At 40.2% G+C, this 21,679-nt stretch overlaps 2 protein-coding genes across 4 annotated transcripts in view; both read left to right on the plus strand.

Annotated features, from left to right (window-relative positions):
• The window catches only part of LOC5565167, a 50,578-nt gene extending 33,100 nt beyond the window's left edge, over nt 1-17,478 (plus strand). The window contains exons 2-5 of one of the 2 annotated variants that reach the window (XM_001649454.2): nt 1,065-1,170; nt 1,244-1,518; nt 1,580-1,757; nt 17,284-17,478. In XM_001649454.2, the coding sequence (XP_001649504.1) occupies nt 1,282-1,518; nt 1,580-1,757; nt 17,284-17,420 (552 nt within the window). In that variant the 5' untranslated portion in view covers nt 1,065-1,170; nt 1,244-1,281 and the 3' untranslated portion in view covers nt 17,421-17,478. The remainder of the gene's footprint in view (nt 1-1,064; nt 1,171-1,243; nt 1,519-1,579; nt 1,758-17,283) is intronic. The other variant, XM_021838316.1, reaches the window with a different exon arrangement.
• LOC5573536 (modifier of mdg4) overlaps nt 1-21,679 on the plus strand; it is a 419,719-nt gene that overhangs the window by 375,101 nt on the left and 22,939 nt on the right. The window contains exons 5-6 of one of the 2 annotated variants that reach the window (XM_021838283.1): nt 17,559-17,758; nt 17,825-17,993. The exons of the other annotated variant lie outside the window; for it this stretch is intronic. Coding sequence (XP_021693975.1) covers nt 17,559-17,758; nt 17,825-17,993 — 369 coding nt within the window. The remainder of the gene's footprint in view (nt 1-17,558; nt 17,759-17,824; nt 17,994-21,679) is intronic. 2 annotated transcript variants of the gene reach the window in all.

Genomic DNA, 21,679 nt, shown 5'->3' on the forward strand with positions numbered 1-21,679 from the left:
GACAATATAGAATTTTTTTTTCAAGAAATCTTACGATCCCTACATACATTTCTTTAAGGATCCTGTCCGATGTTTTTCAAGGATTTCTTCCAGAAATTCTTCTGTATATTCTTCAGAAATTCGATTGTTTCTTTTTTTTTCAATTATCTCAAGCAAGTAAAGTTTTCCAAAATTTCGGTAATAATATATAAAAAAAATCCTTGACATTTCTCTGGGAAAGCTTCTGGAAAAATGCCTGGAAAAATCTCTAAAAAGTTCATTGGGAAATATTTGAAATTTTTTTTCTAATTTCTAAAGAAATGTTAGAAGAAATCTATGGAGTAATTCCTCAAGGAATCCTTAGAAAAATTCCTAGATGAAATCGTAAAGATATTCTGGAGGACAATTGTGAAGGAATTCCCAAGATATTTATGTAGGCATCTCTGGAAAAATTGTGGATGGCTTTTTGAAGATGTTCTATATGGGTTCCTTGGAGGATGTTCTAAAGAAATCGATGGAACAATTACCGGATAAAATCTAGCAAGACTTAGCACATTCTTAAAAAAATATCTAAAAGAATCTTTTGGTTGTCCTTGGAAAAATCCAGGTTGCATTCTTGAGGATTCCGACACAAAATTTTTGAACGAATTCCTTGGATTTTTTTTCGGTCTCTTTTTGGTTCCTATTTTGTTTCTTTTCAAGACACTCAGTCGCTACCAGCTCTGGTATTCTGAGAAAAATATTTAATCGATAATTTTGAAGAAAATTCTAAAAAATGAGTGGGGACATCTACGGAGAAATTTCTGATTAAGTTCGTGAAGATGTTCCTAACGTAAGATTGCTAATTTGTTGCATCTCCAAATCGTGGGTTTAAGGACCACCGACCATGTGGAAAGCTCGCTGGAAAGTGCACTTTTCAGCGAGCCGTTTTTTGCTTGTTGAGAAACAGTTTTAGATGGTCTCGTTTTTAGTCTTGTTAGGTCTCTTTTTTCAAGCATGAGGTTTCTGAAGCTCATATTCTAAAGACAATCTGTCGCTACCGCAACACTTATCTGTTTTTTTTCTCTTTTCACATTCAATTCCAGATCCCTATTGCCGAACCTGTGCCAATTTGATTCACTCTAGAGCATAAACGCAAACCATGTAAAATATTTATTTCGAATAAAGAAGCTGAGAGCACTTCAAGTTTTTGTTTGTTTTGTCGCATCGATCGCGTTGGAATTTGAAAAGCACTAAAAGATTTCACAATACTGTATACTTCCAGGAGCCAATAAAACCGTCAAAGTGCGGAATTTACACTCCATGCTAGATCAGCAGCAGTCGTCCGCTCAGCCATTAGATCAAATAGGCAACTATGACATCTACTCCCAGCTGCAGATGGTAGCCAACAATTACACCAACTTTACCCAACCAGTGCCAGCGATTTCGTTGGAGGACACTCCCACTGTACTGGGGTTCACCTTCCCTTTGGCCACCGAGGACGATATCGATCGGCTTGAAATGGCCGTCCAACAGAGTAGCTTAATTCGGGGACAATACGTAAGATGTTATGTTATGTTCGGAATGATTCTGCTTCAACCTGCGGATGATCTCTTTGCAGGTGCAATTCCTCAACGTGGCGAAGCCCATCCAGATGACCATCGTCCAAGCGTTCAACAAGTTCTTCTCCGACCACTCGATGACCAACTTCAGCTACTACGGCGTGGAGCGAGCCGAGTATCCCAAAACTCCCAAAAAGGCCATGAAAAAGTACGATGTCTTCACGGTGTGCATGCTCGGTAAGGTTTAATGGTCAAACTACAAAATGCCCAAACTTATTCATTCGGAACCCCATAAGCTACTGTGAAAATTTGAGCAGAATTCGTCACCTTTAAAGGGGGCTTCAAGCGGTTGAAGTTTATATTAAGAAAATCGATCAAATGTAAGGGAAAACTGTCCCAACTACTTTTTTGATCATGGAGTACGCTGTAGTCAATGAAATTCTTTTGCTAGTGACTTGAAAATTCTCCTATCAATAGGAAAGAGACTGCGGAAGTCATTTCATTGAGGATCAATGACCTTATAGGAAACTGAAATTCGGTTCTTTTGATTGCGACAACAAATTGAATTAGCACTTCCACAGGGCTGGTAGCGACTAATTAGCATAGTATTCACGACTGTACAAATAGTGGGTGGCTGTGTAATGCTCAGTCTATTAGTTTTGAGAAATCTAGGGTAACGGTCGTATTTTGGACCCCCTAAGGAAGTGATTTTAGTTTTTTGTCCCAATTAATTAATTGCGCAGCGTAACCAAGTCAAAGAACATGCCAAAATGTAGAGGAAAATTTCCTTTACTAGGTAAAAATGCCCAAATGGTCATGTAGGATACAGAAAACGTCGAAAATAATTGAATTGTGATGTACTGCTTTTCATTATTTTGGACACACCAATACATTTTGGACCCTCAAAATATATATTTTGGACCCCGGTGTTTTTTATCGTTTGGCAACAAAGTCCACAACACTGGTTGTTTAATACACTGAAAAAAATCCACACGCTTGATCCGTGTGTTTAAAATTATGGATCGATTCATGAACGTCTATGTCGATTTGTTGTGATTTTCTTACAAACTTCGTGTGAATTACACATTCAATTCTTGAGTTTTGCTTTATGGACTGATTCATCAACCGACAACATGAATTCCATAGTTTTCCACATAAGTTCCTAAAGCTTTCCATTTCAAATTCGTGTGCGTCAACCTATGGGTACTATGGATCATCACCCAACACGGATTCAGTGTGTTTAACTTATGATTATCTTATGTCATGATCATCATGTTCAAGTTGGTCAATTTGAAATCGATGGGCTTGCTGTCGATTTCCGTGTTCCAAATTTCTAAATTATTAGTGATCAACCCATAGCGAACTTAATTGCGGATGGACCTCGTGTCGAACGACAGTCATCATCATGTTCCAAAGAGAAGAGGCAAATTCTGAAGCTGAAAGTGTTAGAGGAAAATTTGTGGATTCGTTTTTCTTTCTAAGTGAAGATGTCCGAGTGAATATGAGGAGCTCATTCTAATTTTCTATAAATAAAATGCATTACTTCCAGCATTGGATATAATGTATGGTGTTAGAGAAAAATCGGATTCCACTAACAGATTTTCCTAGCTTTCAGCTTCGAATAAAATGAACTATGCTAATCCCGGCCTTCTCAAAATATGGATTTGCGGCGCCCCGCTTGTTGCTGACTCACTTGTTTGAAAAAAAAAAAAAACATTCAAGTGAGCTTGCGACAAGCACAGGAGCCTCGAATCCATATTTTGGGGAGCAAGGTTTCTTCTATCAAATTTCTTCTTTCAGTCTCATGACATTCATGTTCTATCACACATGACTATCTAAAGCCACTACATTTCGAATTCAATAAGCAAATCAGTTGGTTTTCATGATTTAATATTTAGACATTCATGTTTGTTTCTCATGACAACCTAATGTTGATACACATGTTATTATACCGTGAAGTCAATGACGAAATCCATATGGCTACCACACTCAAGTCATGTGGTTTTTCTCATTGCGCAATTCTATAAGTAAAACACACGACCTCGGCGTGTAGATTTTTCTCAGTGTATGCTTGCCCATAGTCTAATCAATTGATTGGCAATGAAAACCGAAGAAATTCTACGCTTTTAGTCCAGAAATTTGAAAAAAGTTTTTGTTTACATTTGAAAAATTTCTGACGGCTCTAATTGCTGTGTGTAACGTGTTGTAACGGTTGTATGGATGAACCGATTAAATTAAATTAATTTCAGATAAAACAAACACATTTTCTATGTTCAAACGCTTGATGCAAGTACGGAATAGTCCTATCTTTCCAAATGGCATGCGAATTGAGTTGGTCTTTCGATTTAAACTTGTAAATTTGCAGGAAAATGGACCAGGGGGTCCAAAATATATTGATTACCCTATATGTAGTGTCGCAAAAAAAAAAACGTTTGGGATGAACGTCTTTTTCTACGTAATGGAAATACACAAGCATCAAATTGTACACCTGGCCACGTCCTTACAATCGCTGGGGGAAGGGAAGGAATGTTAGTTCAACGTCTACTTAAGAAAATACAGGGAACCCAAACTATCTTCATAGCCGTCACGGGATAGGGAGATTGTGATAGGAGTGTATATAAAAATCAGCTCATTTCGACAATTTAGAGTATTTTTGGTAATGGAAATAATAATATGTATTGATTTAGGATTTACCTGATCACTTATGAAAGAGAACTTGTTATTAGTACAATGTAAATAAAACGCTAAAATCAGCGATGCTCGTCTCTTCAAGACTAAGTTTGCCCAAACAAAGACGCGTAACACGATTGATCCTGCTTCTTCTGCCCACCCCCGCAGGGGCAAGCGACCCTACCGAAGGATCATTAACTACTCCACAGGGCTGGTAGCGAAAAAAATGTCTTGAAAATATGAACTTTAGAAACCTCTAAAAAAACAAAAAGAACAAATGGGGTTAAAAAAAACAGAAAGAACCCAAACAGGGATCAGGAGATAAGATTTTTTTTTTCCTCTGAATGTTACCAGACATTTCTCCAAACATGTTTTAAGATATTTTTGGGAATTCCTCATGACATTACGACAAGTATTATTACTGGAATTTATTTAATGGTTTTTACTAACACCTTAAGGATTTCTCCCAATTGTTTCAAAAATTCAACCTGGTATTTTTCTAAAGATAACCATCAGCAAGTTCTCCTTTTTCAGAATTTAATCGAAAAAGTCCTAAGTCATTCAGGTTTTCTACAACATTGTCGTTCAAAATTTTTTAAAGATTTCAACCGGAAATTTCGCTAAGAATCCCTTCATGAATTACTTCAGAGATTCCTCCAAAGATCTTTTTAGGAATTATTCCAGAAATACTTTGAGGAATTGGAGAATGGAGTCAGGACGTCAGTGAACGACTTTAAGAACTTAACAAAACGCAAATTTTCATGCAAAAATATTGATGATATCTTTTTTAGTTCAAAAGTTATTAAAGTTTTTCTGCTTAAAATCCTTTGTTTTTCAGGGCATTTTATTAGAGTTACAAAAATAACACATCTGTATATATTTGGTATAATATACAATTTTATTTTGTGTTTTGTGTTTTGTGTAGGAGATAGAAAATCAAGAATAACTTCCAAACGAAAGGAGATAGCGAGTTCTTCACTCACCAAATTACGATTTTTTTAAAGCTCTAAAAGTGTTTCATAGACTACTTTGATGAGAAATTTGAATTGAAAACTCTAGATCCAGAAAACCAGTTTTGTTCGGACCGATCGATCAGTTTAAGAGATACAAAAAAACTTTTTTTTGGCAAAGTTGCTTGAAATTGAATGATCTACAACTTTGCTGAAGCATGTTTAATATAATTTCTACAAATCCCAACTAACAATTCAGAGCCACAAACAAGCATGCATGTTTAATTATTGTTCAATAATGGTAATGACAGCTGAATAAAAATTTTGCTCTATAAAGAGCTGAGAAGTTGCTTTTTTAACACAAACTTAGGTCAATGTTCAACGTTATGCATTAGAATGAACAAAAGTTGAATCGCCACTTATTAAACGTTTCCAAAGATTCTCATTCGACTAGTCAATATTGTTTTACTAATGAGCTGAACAAGACATGTTTCCCCCAATTAAAAGCCAATACAGTGGGATTCCGTTTTTGGCAACAAAGTCGAAATTTTCAGTTGCCAAAAACGGAACCGTGCCAAAATCGGAACCCATATTTCAAATTTGATTTTTCAACTATTGGTTTTGAAAATATGATTGGAATGTTATTACATGATCCTTATGGAATCATATGACATCAAGACTTTGGAACGGTTCACTTCGAAGCAGTTTTCCGCAAACTTAGTGGCAAAAGTTTTACAAATTTTTCACGCCTAGAAATCTTCAACGATTTTTTGGATGTTTTAATTACATTATTTGTAAGAGTGGGCCTCATAAAATCAATAATCGCATAAGTGACCTTTATTCAAGAACTCGACATTTTGTTAGAACTGTGTAAGAATACGAAAAAATGCATTGCAGCTCTTACAAAGACTTATTGATAAAACAAAAGCACTGAGTATTGCAAAACGGCATATCTCTTTTTAATTTGATGAAAATTAAAAATCAATATAACTTTCAGACTTTAGCAGAAAATTTGACAAAATTCATTAAGTTTAGAATTGTTGCTTTAATCTATGTTTCTGATAAAGTAAAGCATTTCATAATTATTGATTGACGGCTATCAAAAGGGCAAACTTAAGCATGAGGTGATCCATAATGCGGTTTGTAATTTCGAAAATTTTCGAAAGTTTATTATTATTAGGCTACTACTAGCTCTTTTCAAATAACTCTGATTTGAGGTTTCGCTTGAACTACTCAAAACATCACTAGAAATCTATATTATCCAGCTAGAAAATTATAGGACGCCTAAGCAATCTTAAAAGATTATTAGGAATCACCGAATTTTAGACATAATTCCTAATAACCAATTATACATTCTCAGGATCCCGCAAAAACCCTCAGTTTCCGCTAGGAAACTGCAGATATCTTAAAGAATCGGTTAAAATGTTTCAGAAGTGTCCCAAGAACCAAGAATCCCCAAAGGATTCCCATAGACCCAGCTCATAAGGAATATTTTGATTATGTTCAGACCCGTATCCTTGATTAAAACTCTTGTATAGAATTCTGGATCGTCTCTTAATAAATCTAATGTCTTACAGAATCTGTAACGAAGAGGGAACGTAGCTCTAAATAGTTAACGCAGAAAGATCAATATACTTACCAATACCACAGACAAAAAGTTAAAACACTATCAAAAGCTTTTATTGCACACTTGAATGATATTATTGAGTATAAAGTGTAGTTTGGACTGTGTTTGCATTTGTCATGGTGCCGGTGGAATTAAAAAATATTAAAGTAGTAAAATATGCCCTCTTCTCATGGATTAAGTATGGACACTTTTGCAATTTTCTAGAATAACGCAATTTATTTAATGAAATTCCTTAAAAGTTTTTATACACGACATTTTGCTGTATTTATATCTATTACTGCGGTGTGTTTTTACATACGCAATGTATGTAAATCCATAATAATAAAAACAAAAAATAAAAGTTGAGGCTAAATTTATGATTGTAACTCGGTGTGAGTCATAGAAATTTGGTTCCTCTTATGTCGGTGCTTGTGCTCACAGAAACTGTTCCAAATATGAAGAAAAGTGTTTTTTACCTACTGGCAGACTCAAGTGGGCTGGTCACTCAGTATGAATGCCTAAGAAAAGAGATTGGTTTCTAGTTGAGATACGGAGATTATTCGTCTCATGAAACGATGCGAATGACCAACGACCATCCCGAAGTAAATAAGTGCGTACGGGAGCCCTTAGTAGTTGGTGAGGTTTGAGGGAATATCGCTGAATATGGAGCTCTGGAATGTAATCGGTGTGGAGTTGACCTATTATTCAGATGACTGAACCAACAGACACGAAAATATTTGCAAAAATTACAAATTTTAATGATATTCAAAAATGTTGCCAAAAACGGATCCATTTTGTTGCCAAGATCGGGGGGTGCCAAAAATGGAGCATGCCAAAAACGGAGCATGCCAAAAACGGAATCCCACTGTATTCCACTAAACAAATGTTATGTATAAAAGGATATTCAGAAGACGAACTAACGTTTTACTTGCATCGCACTTCAGCTATTTCCACATGTTTAACATAAGCATGAATAAGAGCTGAATAAGTATCTTATAAAATCCTAATTCAGCTTCGGTATATTATAAGAACAGTTGATTCAATAGAGGCCAAAATGACGATTAACAAACACATTGTTCAGTAATAAATAAGCCTTGTAAAAGCGATCACACTATAGCTAAATTTCATAAAATGCGTGTTGAGTTTCGAATGCATTTCAAAGCTTATAACTTATGCTTTCTCAAAACTTTTTGAATAGTCGTTCAGAAAATAAACATGGTCAGCCTCCAGAAATGTAGGATTATTTTGAAAAACAAACTTTTGTGCTAAGTATTCCTAGTAGGAGCGAAGTACTGACAAACAAAGCGTTATATTGACTTGATTGACATAAAAGATCTGAAGACAACATCAAAATTTTGTTTGATTTTTGTATGTAGTTAATTTTAGATATCGTTTCCAGATCTTTTACATATTATATCTCTCAGGTTATTATCACTTTCTGCTATCCATATTATAATTATCTATTGCTAAGCTTTTTTCGCCTGCTCGGGATGTTGTTCCGTACAAGAAAAGTGGACATTTCTTTGACAGAATTGATTAAATAATTATCTATAGCGAGCTACATTTAAAATGACATTTCTTCCCAACTGAATAGTGCGATCTAAGAAAAATGATTTACTTGGCCATTTCTGAAAAAAATCCAATGCGTCAAGATATTCGAACATTTTTCTTTTCAGGCGCATAGTCTTCAGAACACTTCAAATGATTTAAATATATTCATAATAGGTTTATGAAAAATACAAATCAATAATATAATTAATTAATACAAATATAATTTATTAAATAAATGAATTTCAATTTAAGTTAATTAATCATTAAAATTGAAGTTTTGAACAAACTAAAAATTATTAAGAAATTAGATTAACGCAAAAAGATGCATCGAAGCCAAACCTCAAATTTTCAAGAACATAAATCTAGAGAACTAAACATCAGTTCAAGCTGAAAACTTAATCGATTGGTCACCACCAGCGTGTGACCAATCGATTAGGTTTTCAGCTCGAACCGCTGCGCAGTCTGGTTCTCTAGATTTGTGCTCTTGAAAATTTGAGGTATGGCTTCGATGCATGTTCACCTTAATCATTTCAGACTGATTTCACTTTGTGTAAATAAACATTATTTTGGACCATCATTGACATAAATTTTCTCACTGTGCGCTAAAAATAGCCGACTGAACTCAGCTTGGATCAGCACTGAACAGCAGCTGAATAATATGCTTGTTCAGTTGTTGATTAGCATACCATGTGTTGATTAGACGATGTCGAATAGAAGCTCAAACAAGATCAATATTCAGCTATGAGAGGTTTATATTTTGCACTGGACGATTCATTCATCAATTCTAGGATGGCGCAGATGGCAAGGCATACCGCTGACGATTGGAAGGTCTCGAGTTCGAATCCAGTATCCAGGCGATTTTTAAATATGGTTGTTATATCATGATAATTGTTTACCCTACATTTTAATTGAAGCGCCTGAAAAATATTTTTTTGTTTGTTTTTAATTATTTTTAGACCAGCCGTATAAAAGCTTAAGCAAACTGCTTGTAAAACGTTTTAAAAGCTGAAAAATAAAGTTGGAATTCGACGACATGCTTTAAAGTTTCTCCAAATCTGTGTAAACAACGCCTGAACAAAGGTTGGCCATGAAAATTATCAAAATGTTATTAACATGATGCTGAATAAAACTGCCATAATGGTGTTTCTTAAATGAGTTAATGTTAGTTGGAATAACTTTCTTACACAATTTCATTTTTTTTCTCAGTTATAGGACCTTACTAATACAAACAACTTTGTAGAAGACCGTTTTCTTATAATGTTTCATTCTAAAGCTCAAAATGTATCTTTCCGCGTAAAACTGATTCCTGGACCACTGCGCACTGCTGGAAGAATTTCTAGGCGACTTGATGGAGGAATCACTAGAGATATCACGAGAAGGTTCTCTGAAGGAGTCCCTGAAAGTATGTCAAAAGAAATCTCTGTAGTAATCACTAAAACAAGCGTTTCCACAATTAATTTGAGTCGCATAATAGTCTCTGAAGGTTTATTTGGATCCTAGAGAACTGTGGTTCCCAAAGTGGGTGAAATCGTCCCAAGGCGATTTTCAGGTCAAGGGGAGCGAAAATGTGTTAATATCAATTTGGAGGGGGAAATTTCTTTAAAGGGAGAAATGTGAAACAACTACGCCTAACATTTTAAAAATCCTTATTGATATATTTCAGGACTTATTGATCTCAAGGGGGCGATAGCTTGTAAAAGTTTTAGACTGTTTAGAGAGTTGCATTAATATAGGGACAGTCTCTAAAAAAACCAGCCCGGCATCCATGGCATTAGGATTTATTTCTCGAAGGAATTGTCTGGAGCTTTGCAATAAGAAGCACTTCAATACGCCGTATATTAGGGCCAAATATGAACTAAGTAGCTTAAAAACCCTGCCGAAGTCAATCAAATGTGCCAAGTGTAGGATCCATCTCCTTAAACGATATAAACAAAAGTTCTGATTATAATTCTTCTGAAAATTCTGGTTTGCTTACAAATTTATATGTTCAAATTTTGTTGTCTAAATAACTATGAAAATTCCAATAAAATCGATTCACAAATAACTCAGATCTAACTCTTCAAAGTTGAACACTTTCCAATACTGTATCTGGTCGATTTTCTTCATACATCAGTTGACAGCTCGTTGTTGAGACGAACAGACGTTTTTGCAACACGCGGGATTGTTTACATCCAAATAACAATAGTTTTCGAGTTTTATCAAGTTTTTCATTATCGCGGCCTATTTCGGAGCCAATTTCACGACCATCCGGATACCGAACTAAAAGTTTTTTCCCGTGGTCAGACAACCGCGTCTTTCGGACGCGACACGAGCGATTGTCAAGGGACATCGCCCACAAAATCTGACAGTGTTTTCGAAGTGAGTGCGCGATACCGTATAGTGGAGCTACACTGATCTGTTGCCTGCGTTGCCAAAAAGGATCTCAGAGCTGAGGCTGTTTTCATAAAACCAACCCCCGGGTGGCCAACCATGGCGTTGGCACCGGATGAATTTCCCTCCTTCGGGGACCCTGGAGGAGGTTCATCCAATTTTTTCGATGGCGACTTTGCTGGAGCACGACTGCCGAATTACATGGATCCCGAAGGCACATATGGAGCAATCCAGGTTCTGCGCATGGAAGCAACTAGCGGAAGATTACCGAATGACCCTTTCCTATTACGCTCATCGGTGGAGAAATGTGTGGGTGCTAAAATTGACGGTGCTTTCCCGGAAGGGAAAGATGGCATAACCTACGCTTTGAAAATTCGTAGCAAAAATCAGATCTCAAAGCTCCTGAGACTGACTTCGCTATCTGACGGAACCGGAATCAAAATTATTGAACACCCGACCCTCAATGTCTGCCGTTGCGTCGTAAATTGCCAGTCGGTTGCCGGCCTTGACGATAAAACGATTGAAGAAGGCCTAGCTGACCAGGGAGTTCGCAACATTCGCCGTATCACCAGACGAAACGGAGACAAAGTCGAAAACACGTCAACAATTGTTCTTACGATCAGTGGAACGGTGATCCTCCCAAACGTGGATTTCGGTTGGATACGGTGCAAAACCCGACCGTAATATCCAGCACCAATGTTGTGCTATAATTGCTGGAATTTCGGGCACACCAGTAAGCGTTGCCAACAAACACGTCCAACTTGTGGAACATGCTCTAAGGACCACGTCATCGATAAAGAAACCCGCTGCACAGCTGAAGTTTTTTGCAAACGTTGTGACAGGCACAGCCACTCCTTGTCAAGCCGTAAATGCCCGGTATACTGCAAAGAAAATGATATCCAAAGGATCCGAGTTGATCTTGGTATATCATACCCGCAAGCGAGGAGACGATACGAACAGGCACACGGGCAAAGTAGTTTCTCAAATGTAACTACAGCCGGAAAGGATCAGCAAATCGCTGAGTTATCCTCAAAGGTGGACCAGCTCCAGCAGGAGATGGAAAAGAAGGATAGAAGAATCGTGACTCTCGAATCTAGCCTAAGCACCGACAACAGTAGCATGATTGCGGATCTACTGCAAAAGGTAGACTTGCTGACCAGCGAAATGAAGAGAAAAGATGATCGCATCCAGGCACTTGAATCGGATCTGCAGAACAATTCGCGCATGGGATTGGTTCGAAAACACGGCACCATTGAGGAACTAGTTTCTAAGGTTACCCATTTGGAAGAGCAGCTCAGCCACAAAGAGCGAGAAGTGAACGTGCTCCGAACCATTTTCAATCGGAAAAATCAACTGGCTGATTCCAAGGATGCTCTTTCATCTAGCGAAATACCGTCAACACAAGATCGAATCCAGACTGCAGAAAAAACGAAGCAACAACTCTCCCAAAAAAAAGAAAAGAAGCAGAAGAAAAAAGAATGGCAGCCGACCCTGATGTATGAAAGCGACACCAGCCCAATACCACCTCGTCAAATTTCGGAGAGAACACCAAAGAGAGATCACTCTACGACTGATTCCGATGACTCCTTCGATCGGCCAAAAACAAAAATAACTACTCCTGATAGCGATTTCTATGCCAACGTCTCCCCATTGGGTGGTGACGAGGGCATGTCAGAATGATTAAAACACGCTTCAACCAACCAGTGCTCCTCATACAACATGCAGTATAATTGAGTACAGCAAGTCTCTAATCCCAATCATCGATTGTAATTCTGTCCATAATAGCGCGCTAAACACAAGAGAGGAGCCTACTGGTACCATTTCAACGCTAAATACCACCAAATCCGAACAAAGATGTATCGAAGTCAACAAGGCCGATAACCGTAAATGCAGCGACATGCCAACGTGTTCCCCGGTTATCTTTCAGGACAGTCGAGGCCCCGTCGGTGCGGAAGCCACACCACCACCGGAACCGGCGGACAACCTTCGTCATCCTGGAAGTTCCGGAAGAGGGACGCACAAGGGCAGAAATGCCTATCCCCCTGTGGACAACGTGGGAGTCAAGACTACATCAACCTCAACATCTTTTGTCAACGGGACGCACAAGGGTATTCGTACTCGTCCCCCGTTAAAGGACAACGTTGGAGCAGCAGTAACTCAAGCTAACCCTGTTTCCTCCCCATCTTCCGAAACTCCGTCTGCCAAAACGATTAGCTCATCATCAACTACATCATCACCAAGAAGGAACAGAACGACAACTTCGACAAATAGTGGATCTCCAAACAGCATGGCCACCATCAACGCTACCAAACGGACCTCTTTCGTTTTACAATGGAATATGAACGGATTCCATAATAACATCAGCGACCTAGAATGCCTTATACAAAGCAACCCTCCAGTTATCCTGGCTATCCAAGAAGTTCACCGTACCACCGTGGATAAAATGAACCGATCGCTTGGCGGTCGCTACCGTTGGACATACAAAAGGAATTCAAATGTTTACCACTCAGTTGCCATTGGAGTACTAGAATGCATTCAGTTCTCTACAATACAATTAGATACAATCCTTCCCATCGTTGCCGTTACGCTTAATGATCCGTTTCCAGTAACGGTGGTTAGTGTTTATCTGCCATGCGGCAAAATACCAAATTTGAAAAATGCCTTTTCACAAGTTTTGGAATCTATACAAGGCCCAAAACTGATTCTCGGCGATATCAACGGTCATCATGCTGCATGGGGAAGCCCTAGATCAGACAAGCGAGGGGAAACCTTACTTGAGCTCACAGAAGCTATGGACCTGGTAATACTCAACGATGGCTCCATCACGTTCACTAAGGGTCAACACGAGTCCGCTGTTGATGTATCGCTAGCAAGCCCTAGCATAGTCAGTCGATTACTCTGGAGTATTGGCGACGACCCGCTCGGCAGCGATCACCATCCAATCACTATCTCACTCTGCCAATTACCTCCGGAGACAACGCGCCGCCCTCGATGGATATACGATCAAGCGGATTGGACCTCCTTCCAAACAGCAATCGACGAATATCTCTGCATCTCCGAACATAACAATCTTCAAGACTTCATACAAGCTATTTATCAGGCTGCCACAACATGTATTCCAAGGACTAGCGCAAAACCCGGCCGCAAAGCTTTGCCCTGGTGGTCCCCGGAGACAAAACAAGCAACAAAAGCAAGGAGAAAGGCGTTACGAGCTGCGAAGCGTCTGCCTGTAGATCACCCTGACAAAGAGTCAGCCATTTCGTTATATAAAATCAAACGGAATGAATGTCGACAGGTTATTCGAGACGCGAAAGATCAGAGTTGGGAAAATTTCTTAGATGGAATAAATTCCAATCAATCTTCATCTGAGATATGGGGAAAAGTTAATGCTCTCAGTGGAAAGCGCAAAACCCGCGGCATGGCTATCCGCCATGAGGGGGTTATTACCAGAGATCCTGGTATCATCGCTGATGCACTAGGCTATTATTTTGCATCCCTGTCAGCATTCGACAAATACAGCGACAACTTCATCCGCCAAAATCAAGCCACCGTAGACGATCTCGATAGAATACAAATTCCTGATGACACTGCAGGCCTACCCATTAACGAACCTTTCCGTTTAATTGAGCTCGAAATGGCTTTAGCCAAATGTAAAGGTAAATCCGCAGGTGCGGACGAGATAGGCTACCCCATGCTAAAAAACCTTACACCTAGAGGAAAAGTTACCCTCCTTCGACTGCTAAATAAGGAGTGGTCAGGAAACACCCTACCACAAGAATGGAAGAGTAGCTTGGTGATCCCCCTTCCGAAAAATGGATCTTCTACCTCTGCACCTGAAGATTTTCGTCCGATCTCCTTAACATGTTGTATCAGCAAGGTAATGGAGAGAATGGTAAACCGGCGACTAACCCACTTCCTAGAATCCAATGAACTCCTCGATCATAGGCAGCACGCCTTTCGTTCCGGCCACGGCACAGGTACGTACTTTGCTACTCTGGCGCAAGTTCTAAGCGACGCCAAAACTAAAGATCAGCACGTCGAACTCGCCGCATTAGATTTGGCGAAAGCATACAACCGCGCCTGGACACCTGGAGTCATTCAACAGCTCAACAAATGGGGTCTATCAGGTCACATTTTGCATTTCCTGCGAAATTTTCTCCAGAATAGAACTTTTCAAGTTTGTATTGGAAATCATCGTTCCAAACACTTTTCGGAACAAACTGGCGTGCCACAAGGCTCAGTTATAGCCGTCACCATCTTCTTGGTGGCGATGAATGATATATTCACGAGCCTCCCAAAGGAAATTTACATTTTCGTCTATGCGGACGACATTATGCTCATCGCTGTAGGATCAACTGAAAAGGCCCTCCGCCGAAAACTACAGGCATCCGTGAACGCAGTGGCCAAATGGGCAACTAAGTCGGGCTTTGTAATATCGACCGATAAAAGTGCCATTATGCATCTGTGTAAAGCGTCTCACCGTCCAATCCGTTCAATAGTTTCAGCAAATGGCCTGCCAATCCCTTTTAAAAATCAGTGAGGGTTCTAGGAATTAACATAGATCGCCATCTGACTTTCCACGATCACTTTAAGAAAGTGAAACAGAGCTGTAAAACTCGGTTGAACCTCCTACGAATTTCATCCAAGCGCCACAAAATGGCTAATCGTGATGTACGTCTTCGGGTAGCCAGTGCAATTCTAGACAGCAGACTCCTCTACGGAATTGAACTAACATGTTTATCAACAGATGCACTAACAACCACGCTTGCCCCTGTGTATCACCAATCAATCCGTATCATTTCCGGGTTGTTGCCGTCTACACCTGCTGATGCCGCGTGCGTAGAAAGCGGCAGGCTTCCTTTCGAACGCTTAGTTACGGAGACGGTATGCAAACGGGCAGTAAGTTTTCTAGAAAAGACGACACCATGCAGTGGTGGAGTTCTTCTCCTTGATGAGGCGAACCGACTCCTCCAAGTACACGCCAACAAAGTGCTCCCTCCAGTGGCGGAAACTCATTGGAATGGAGCCAGGAGTTGGAATTCGCCACGTCTCAAGGTGGAAATGTCAATAAAAACTCGTTTTAGAGCTGGTGCAAACTCCCAGGCGGTGACGACTAGTGTAGCTGAGCTTCTTGGTAGTAAAGCTAAGTATGCTGTTTCGCTCAAGAAAAGTAAAGAAATTCCTTTACTGAAAGGGTCAAGAAATTTCCTACAGAGAGCCCCCTTTGAAGTGACATTTCTTCTCAACTGCATACTGCGATCAGAAAAAAGTGATTTTCTTGACCATTTCTTGGGAGAAATTTTCCACGCATCGAGATAGGCGATTCCTTTTCTTGTCAGTAGCAAACCGGCCTTAAATATCAAAACTATACACACCGCTACACGGACGGTTCCAAAGTACAGGACAAAGTAGGCATGGGTATTACCGACCATGAGAACAGCCGTTTCTATCGTCTTCCTGATCCATGTTCTATTTTCTCCGCGGAAGCCGCGGCTGTCCTAATCGCTTGCACTATCCCATCACCAAATCCAATTGCCATACTGACTGATTCAGCCAGTGTCGTCACAGCCTTATCATCCGATGTAGCACGACATCCTTGGATTCAGGCAATCCAAATGCAAGCACCTCCTGAAACGGTATTTATATGGATTCCTGGCCACTGTGGAATACGTGGAAATGTGGAAGCAGACCGGCTTGCAGCATCTGGTAGAAGCGCTACGTTTTACACAAGAAAAGTTCCTGGACATGATATAAGACGATGGATCTCCTCATCTTTAAGAAGTTCTTGGGCAGTGAGTTGGCACAATATGCGAACACCTTTCCTGCGAAAAATTAAAAACGATATATCACGCTGGGAAGACCCTAAAAAGCATCGCGACCAGAGGATCCTCTCTAGATTGAGAACTGGGCACACCAAAGTTTCGCATAACATGGGGTCTGACGGACCCTTTAGAAAAATCTGTTCTGCATGTAATGTTCCAAACACTGTAGAACACTTTCTCATAAACTGCCCGCAATACCTAGCGGCACGAGCATCACATGGCATTGCTGAAAGCATTCGCTCTGCGCTCAATAACGACTCCGATAGCATAACTCGGCTGATGAATTTTCTAAAACACATCGATCTGTACCACCAAATCTGATAATCATCTCTCTCCAATCAACTGGACCTCGCATCGAAACCTGACAACGAGAAAGGAAAATTGTATTTCAACATCACACTAGAATATTTAAATTAATCAACTTTTAAAGCTTTGTCTTCAAATTGAAACCAACTATGTAATACTAATGTGATTTATAGTTAGCCCAGGGGAGCCACTCACTAAGACGCTCTCTCGTACGGAGATGAACCAGCCATAGGGCTGAAAATCTCCTTAATAAAGATAATGATAATAATAATAATTCTTCATACAAACTTCAAACTCCTTTAGAAGCACCCCCAACCCCCCACTACCTAGAACTAACGGATTCCGTTCAAAATTTCACTGTCCCAATGAACAAATTTTGGGAGCTGTAACTCAAGATTTTTACCAATTGAATGTATTGTATGTATAAACTATATAAAAATATACCATCTTAATTTTATTCAAAACTGATTTTTGTTTCTCTATTGCAGAAGCATGGCAATCGCACGGCATCACCAGTATTAGCTTAGTGGAACAGTTGAAGAAAGCAATCTACCACATTAGTCGAAGGCGATACACGCGCAACCAGGTGCTCAAGAAGAAGATGAGACTAATGCAGAGGATTTGATCCAGTTTTATTGCGAAATTGTTCCGATGTTTAAAACAATAAATCTATATTTTTATAAGCTGTGTTGTTTCTGCGTTGAGCATAGTTAAACTCGTTCAATTAAATGTGAGTAATCGCTTTTCTACAATCTACTTATAGCTCCTTGCAGTGAGGCCATCGAATCCAACAATATCGTGTTGAATCGCATCCTACCCCCGATGAAAACCTACGGCCCACAGCGAACGAAAGATTCCCAGCAACCGCTCCACGTCGAGGGATTCGAGTTTCCGTTGATGCAAGAGTACGACATTGAACGACTGGAAGTAGCCATTTCGGATGACGCCATTCGCGATCAGTATGTGAGTATCCTTCGCCCAACTTTGAACTGTGAACCTATTTTTGAACATTTTTTCCACTTGTTTTAGATACGTTACCTGGCGGCGAAAAAGCCACCCAAAAAGGATCTGGTGGAGTGCTTCTCCCAATTTTTCGCCGACTCGGCCATGGTCAACTTTAACTGGAACGGCTTCTCGAATCATCGCTTCCCGAAGAAGGCCATGCGGTCGTACGGTGTTTTCACCTATTGTATGCTCAGTAAGTGTGATCTTTTATTTCGATCTAGTTTCATGTCTTATCTCTAAAAGCAGGATTCAGTAGGAAACATCCATATGTGTAACTTTGAGGGTGAACAATTATAGTCAATCTGAAGATACCTATTTTCCCTTGAACGAGACACAGCGTTTTTAAGCATTAAAATGTTCAGAAATAGATCCCCGAAAATGCGTAAATTCTACAGAAATTCAACTTCGTTCCTTCAAAATAATCTAAATAGGGAAAAAGGTGTCGTGACAGACGAATTACTGTGATGACTGAAAGGCGGAAGCAGCACTATCATAAACACTTGGATGGCGCATTCAGAAAGCAACTGAAATGGCTTAGATTTAAAAATGATCAGCTGGTAACCTGGATGCGAAGAAACTCCTGTTGAGGATTTCGAACAAATCCTTTTCCAGGATTTTAAATAAATCTTCTTAATGGTTCTGAACAAATTATCCGGATTTCAAATGAATCATCTAAAGGAATCCTCTCTAGGATTGTGAAAGAATCCTCTTCAGGATTCTGAAGGAATCATCCCCAAGATTCTGAAGGAATCCTCCCCAAGATTCTGAAGGAATTCCCCAAGATTATGAAGGAATTTTCCCCAGGATTCTGAAGGAATCCTTTTCAAGATTCTGAAGGAATCTTCCCCAGGATACTAAAGGAATCTTCCCCAGGATTATGAAGAAATCCTTCTCAGGATTTTGAAGAAATCCTTCCCAGGATTATGAAGGAATCCATTCCAGGATTCTAAAGGAATACTCCCCAGGATTATAAAGAAATCCTCCCCAAAGTTATGAAGAAATTTTTCCCAGGAATATGGAGGAATCCTATTCAGGATTCTAAAGGAATCTTCCCCAGGATTATGAAGGAATCCTTCTCTAGGGTGAAGGAATCCTCTCCAGAATTTTGAACAAATCATACCCAGGATTCTGAAGAAACCCTCCCTGGGATTAGCTGTATACAGACATCGTATCCAGGATTCTGAAGGAATCTTCCCCAGGTTTCCGAAGGAATCCTTCTGAGGATTCTGAAGGAATCTTCCACAGGGTTCTGAAAGAATCTTCACCAGGTTTCTGAAGAAATCCTAGGATCCTGAAGAATTTTTCCCTAGTGTTCTGATGGATTTCTCCACCGGATTCTGAAGGAACCTTTCCCAGGATTCTGAGGGAATCCTTTCCAGGATTCTGAGAGAATTCATCCCAGGATTGTGAAGGAATCCATCCTAGGATTCTGAAGAAAACCATCCAAAGATTATGAAGGAGTTTTGAATTTTAAATACTTTTTATTGAAGGGATTTTCTCTGTCCTACCCCCTATTGTGCTCTTTACTTCGTTATCTGTTCTGCTCTTTGTGTTGCTTTCTGTTCTGTTCTCTGCTCTGCTCTCTACTCTATGCTTCTCTCTAATGTGCTCTTTGTTCTTTCCTCGGCTCTCTCTATGCTCTGCTCTTTTCCCTTTTTGCTCGCTTCTATTCTCTGGCCTGCTCTCTGTTCTTGTCTCTGCTCTGCTCTATACTCTACTATCTGCTCTCTATACTGTTCTCTGTTTTGTTCTCTGCTCTGTGTTTAGCTCTCTATTTTGCTCTCTGTTCTGTTTTCTGCTCTGCTCTACTTCCTGCTCTGCTCTGCTCTTCGTTCTGTTCTCTGCTCTTCTCTCTGTTATGCTCTCTTTTCAGTGAGTAGATTGCAGCTCTGCTCTCTGTTTTGCTCTCAGCTCTGATCTCTGTTTTGTTTGTTATCTGCTCTATTCTCTGACCAACTCTCTATTGTGCTCTTTGCTCCTCTCTCTCTGTTTTGCTTTCTGTTCTGCTCTCTTTTTTAGTCTCTGCTCTGTTCTTTGCTGTTCGCTCTGTTCTGTTCTCTGCTCTGTTCTCTGCTCTGCTCTCTGCTCTGCTTTCTTTTTTTCTCTCTGTTTAGCTTTCTGTTCTGTTCTCTGTTCTGCTCTCTGTTCTTCTCTCTACTCTGCTATCTACTGTACTGTCTGCTCTGCTCTCTTTTCTACTCTCTGTTTTGCTATCTGTTCTGTTCTCAGATAAGCTTTCTGTTCTGCTTTTTGCTCTGTTCTCCGCTCTGTTTTCTGCTCTGCTTTTCCCATTCCCATTTCTATTACAATTCCCTTTTGATTCCTTTCATATTTCCATTACCATTGGGTTCCGTTTAGTCCTTGCTCATTTCGTTTTCATTCTATTATATTGGATTTTATTCATTTGTGGTTTGTTTGGTTCTATTTCGTATTATGTTCTTCAATATTATATTCTGTTCTATTCTGTTTAGTAACGCTCTGCTCAGCTGTCCAATTCTGCTCTGATTAATTATGTTATATTCTGTTCCTTTCTCTTATACTCCATTGCATTCTGTTTCGTTCTGGTACATTTTGGTCCATATAGGTTCATTCTTGTCAATTAACTACGAAAGACAATTTTTCTGAAGACATCCCGGCAGTATTATGAAGGAATCCCGGCTGGATCCTGAAGAAATTCTGCCAGGATTCTGAAGGAATCCCGGCAGGATCCTGAAGAAATTTTGCCAGGATTCTGAAGGAATCTCGACAGGATTCGGAAGGAATCCCGACAGGATTCGGAAGGAATCCCGACAGGATTCGGAAGGAATCCCGACAGGATTCGGAAGGAATCCCGACAGGATTCGGAAGGAATCCCGACAGGATTCGGAAGGAATCCCGACAGGATTCGGAAGGAATCCCGACAGGATTCGGAAGGAATCCCGACAGGATTCGGAAGGAATCCCGACAGGATTCGGAAGGAATCCCGACAGGATTCGGAAGGAATCCCGACAGGATTCGGAAGGAATCCCGACAGGATTCGGAAGGAATCCCGACAGGATTCGGAAGGAATCCCGACAGGATTCGGAAGGAATCCCGACAGGATTCGGAAGGAATCCCGACAGGATTCGGAAGGAATCCCGACAGGATTCGGAAGGAATCCCGACAGGATTCGGAAGGAATCCCGACAGGATTCGGAAGGAATTCCGACAGGATTCGGAAGGAATCCCGACATGATTCAGTAGGAATCCCGGCAGGATTGTGACGGAATCCCATCAAGATTCTGACGAAGTCCCATCAGGATTCTGAAGGATTCCGGACCTGATTCTGACGGAATACCATTAAAATTCTGAAGGAACTCCGACAGGATTCGGAAGGAATCCCGACAGGATTCGGAAGGAATCCCGACAGGATTCGGAAGGAATCTCGACAGGATTCGGAAGGAATCCCGACAGGATTCGGAAGGAATTCCGACAATCGGAAGGAATCCCGACAGGATTCGGAAGGAATCCCGACAGGATTCGGAAGGAATCTCGACAGGATTCGGAAGGAATCCCGACAGGATTCGGAAGGAATTCCGACAATCGGAAGGAATCCCGACAGGATTCGGAAGGAATCCCGACAGGATTCGGAAGGAATCCCGACAGGATTCGGAAGGAATCCCGACAGGATTCGGAAGGAATCCCGACAGGATTCGGAAGGAATTCCGACAGGATTCGGAAGGAATCCCGACATGATTCAGTAGGAATCCCGGCAGGATTGTGACGGAATCCCATCAAGATTCTGACGAAGTCCCATCAGGATTCTGAAGGATTCCGGACCTGATTCTGACGGAATACCATTAAAATTCTGAAGGAACTCCGACAGGATTCGGAAGGAATCCCGACAGGATTCGGAAGGAAT

This window comes from Aedes aegypti, chromosome 1 (genome assembly GCF_002204515.2).
Source record: "Aedes aegypti strain LVP_AGWG chromosome 1, AaegL5.0 Primary Assembly, whole genome shotgun sequence".
Lineage (NCBI taxonomy): Eukaryota > Metazoa > Arthropoda > Insecta > Diptera > Culicidae > Aedes > Aedes aegypti.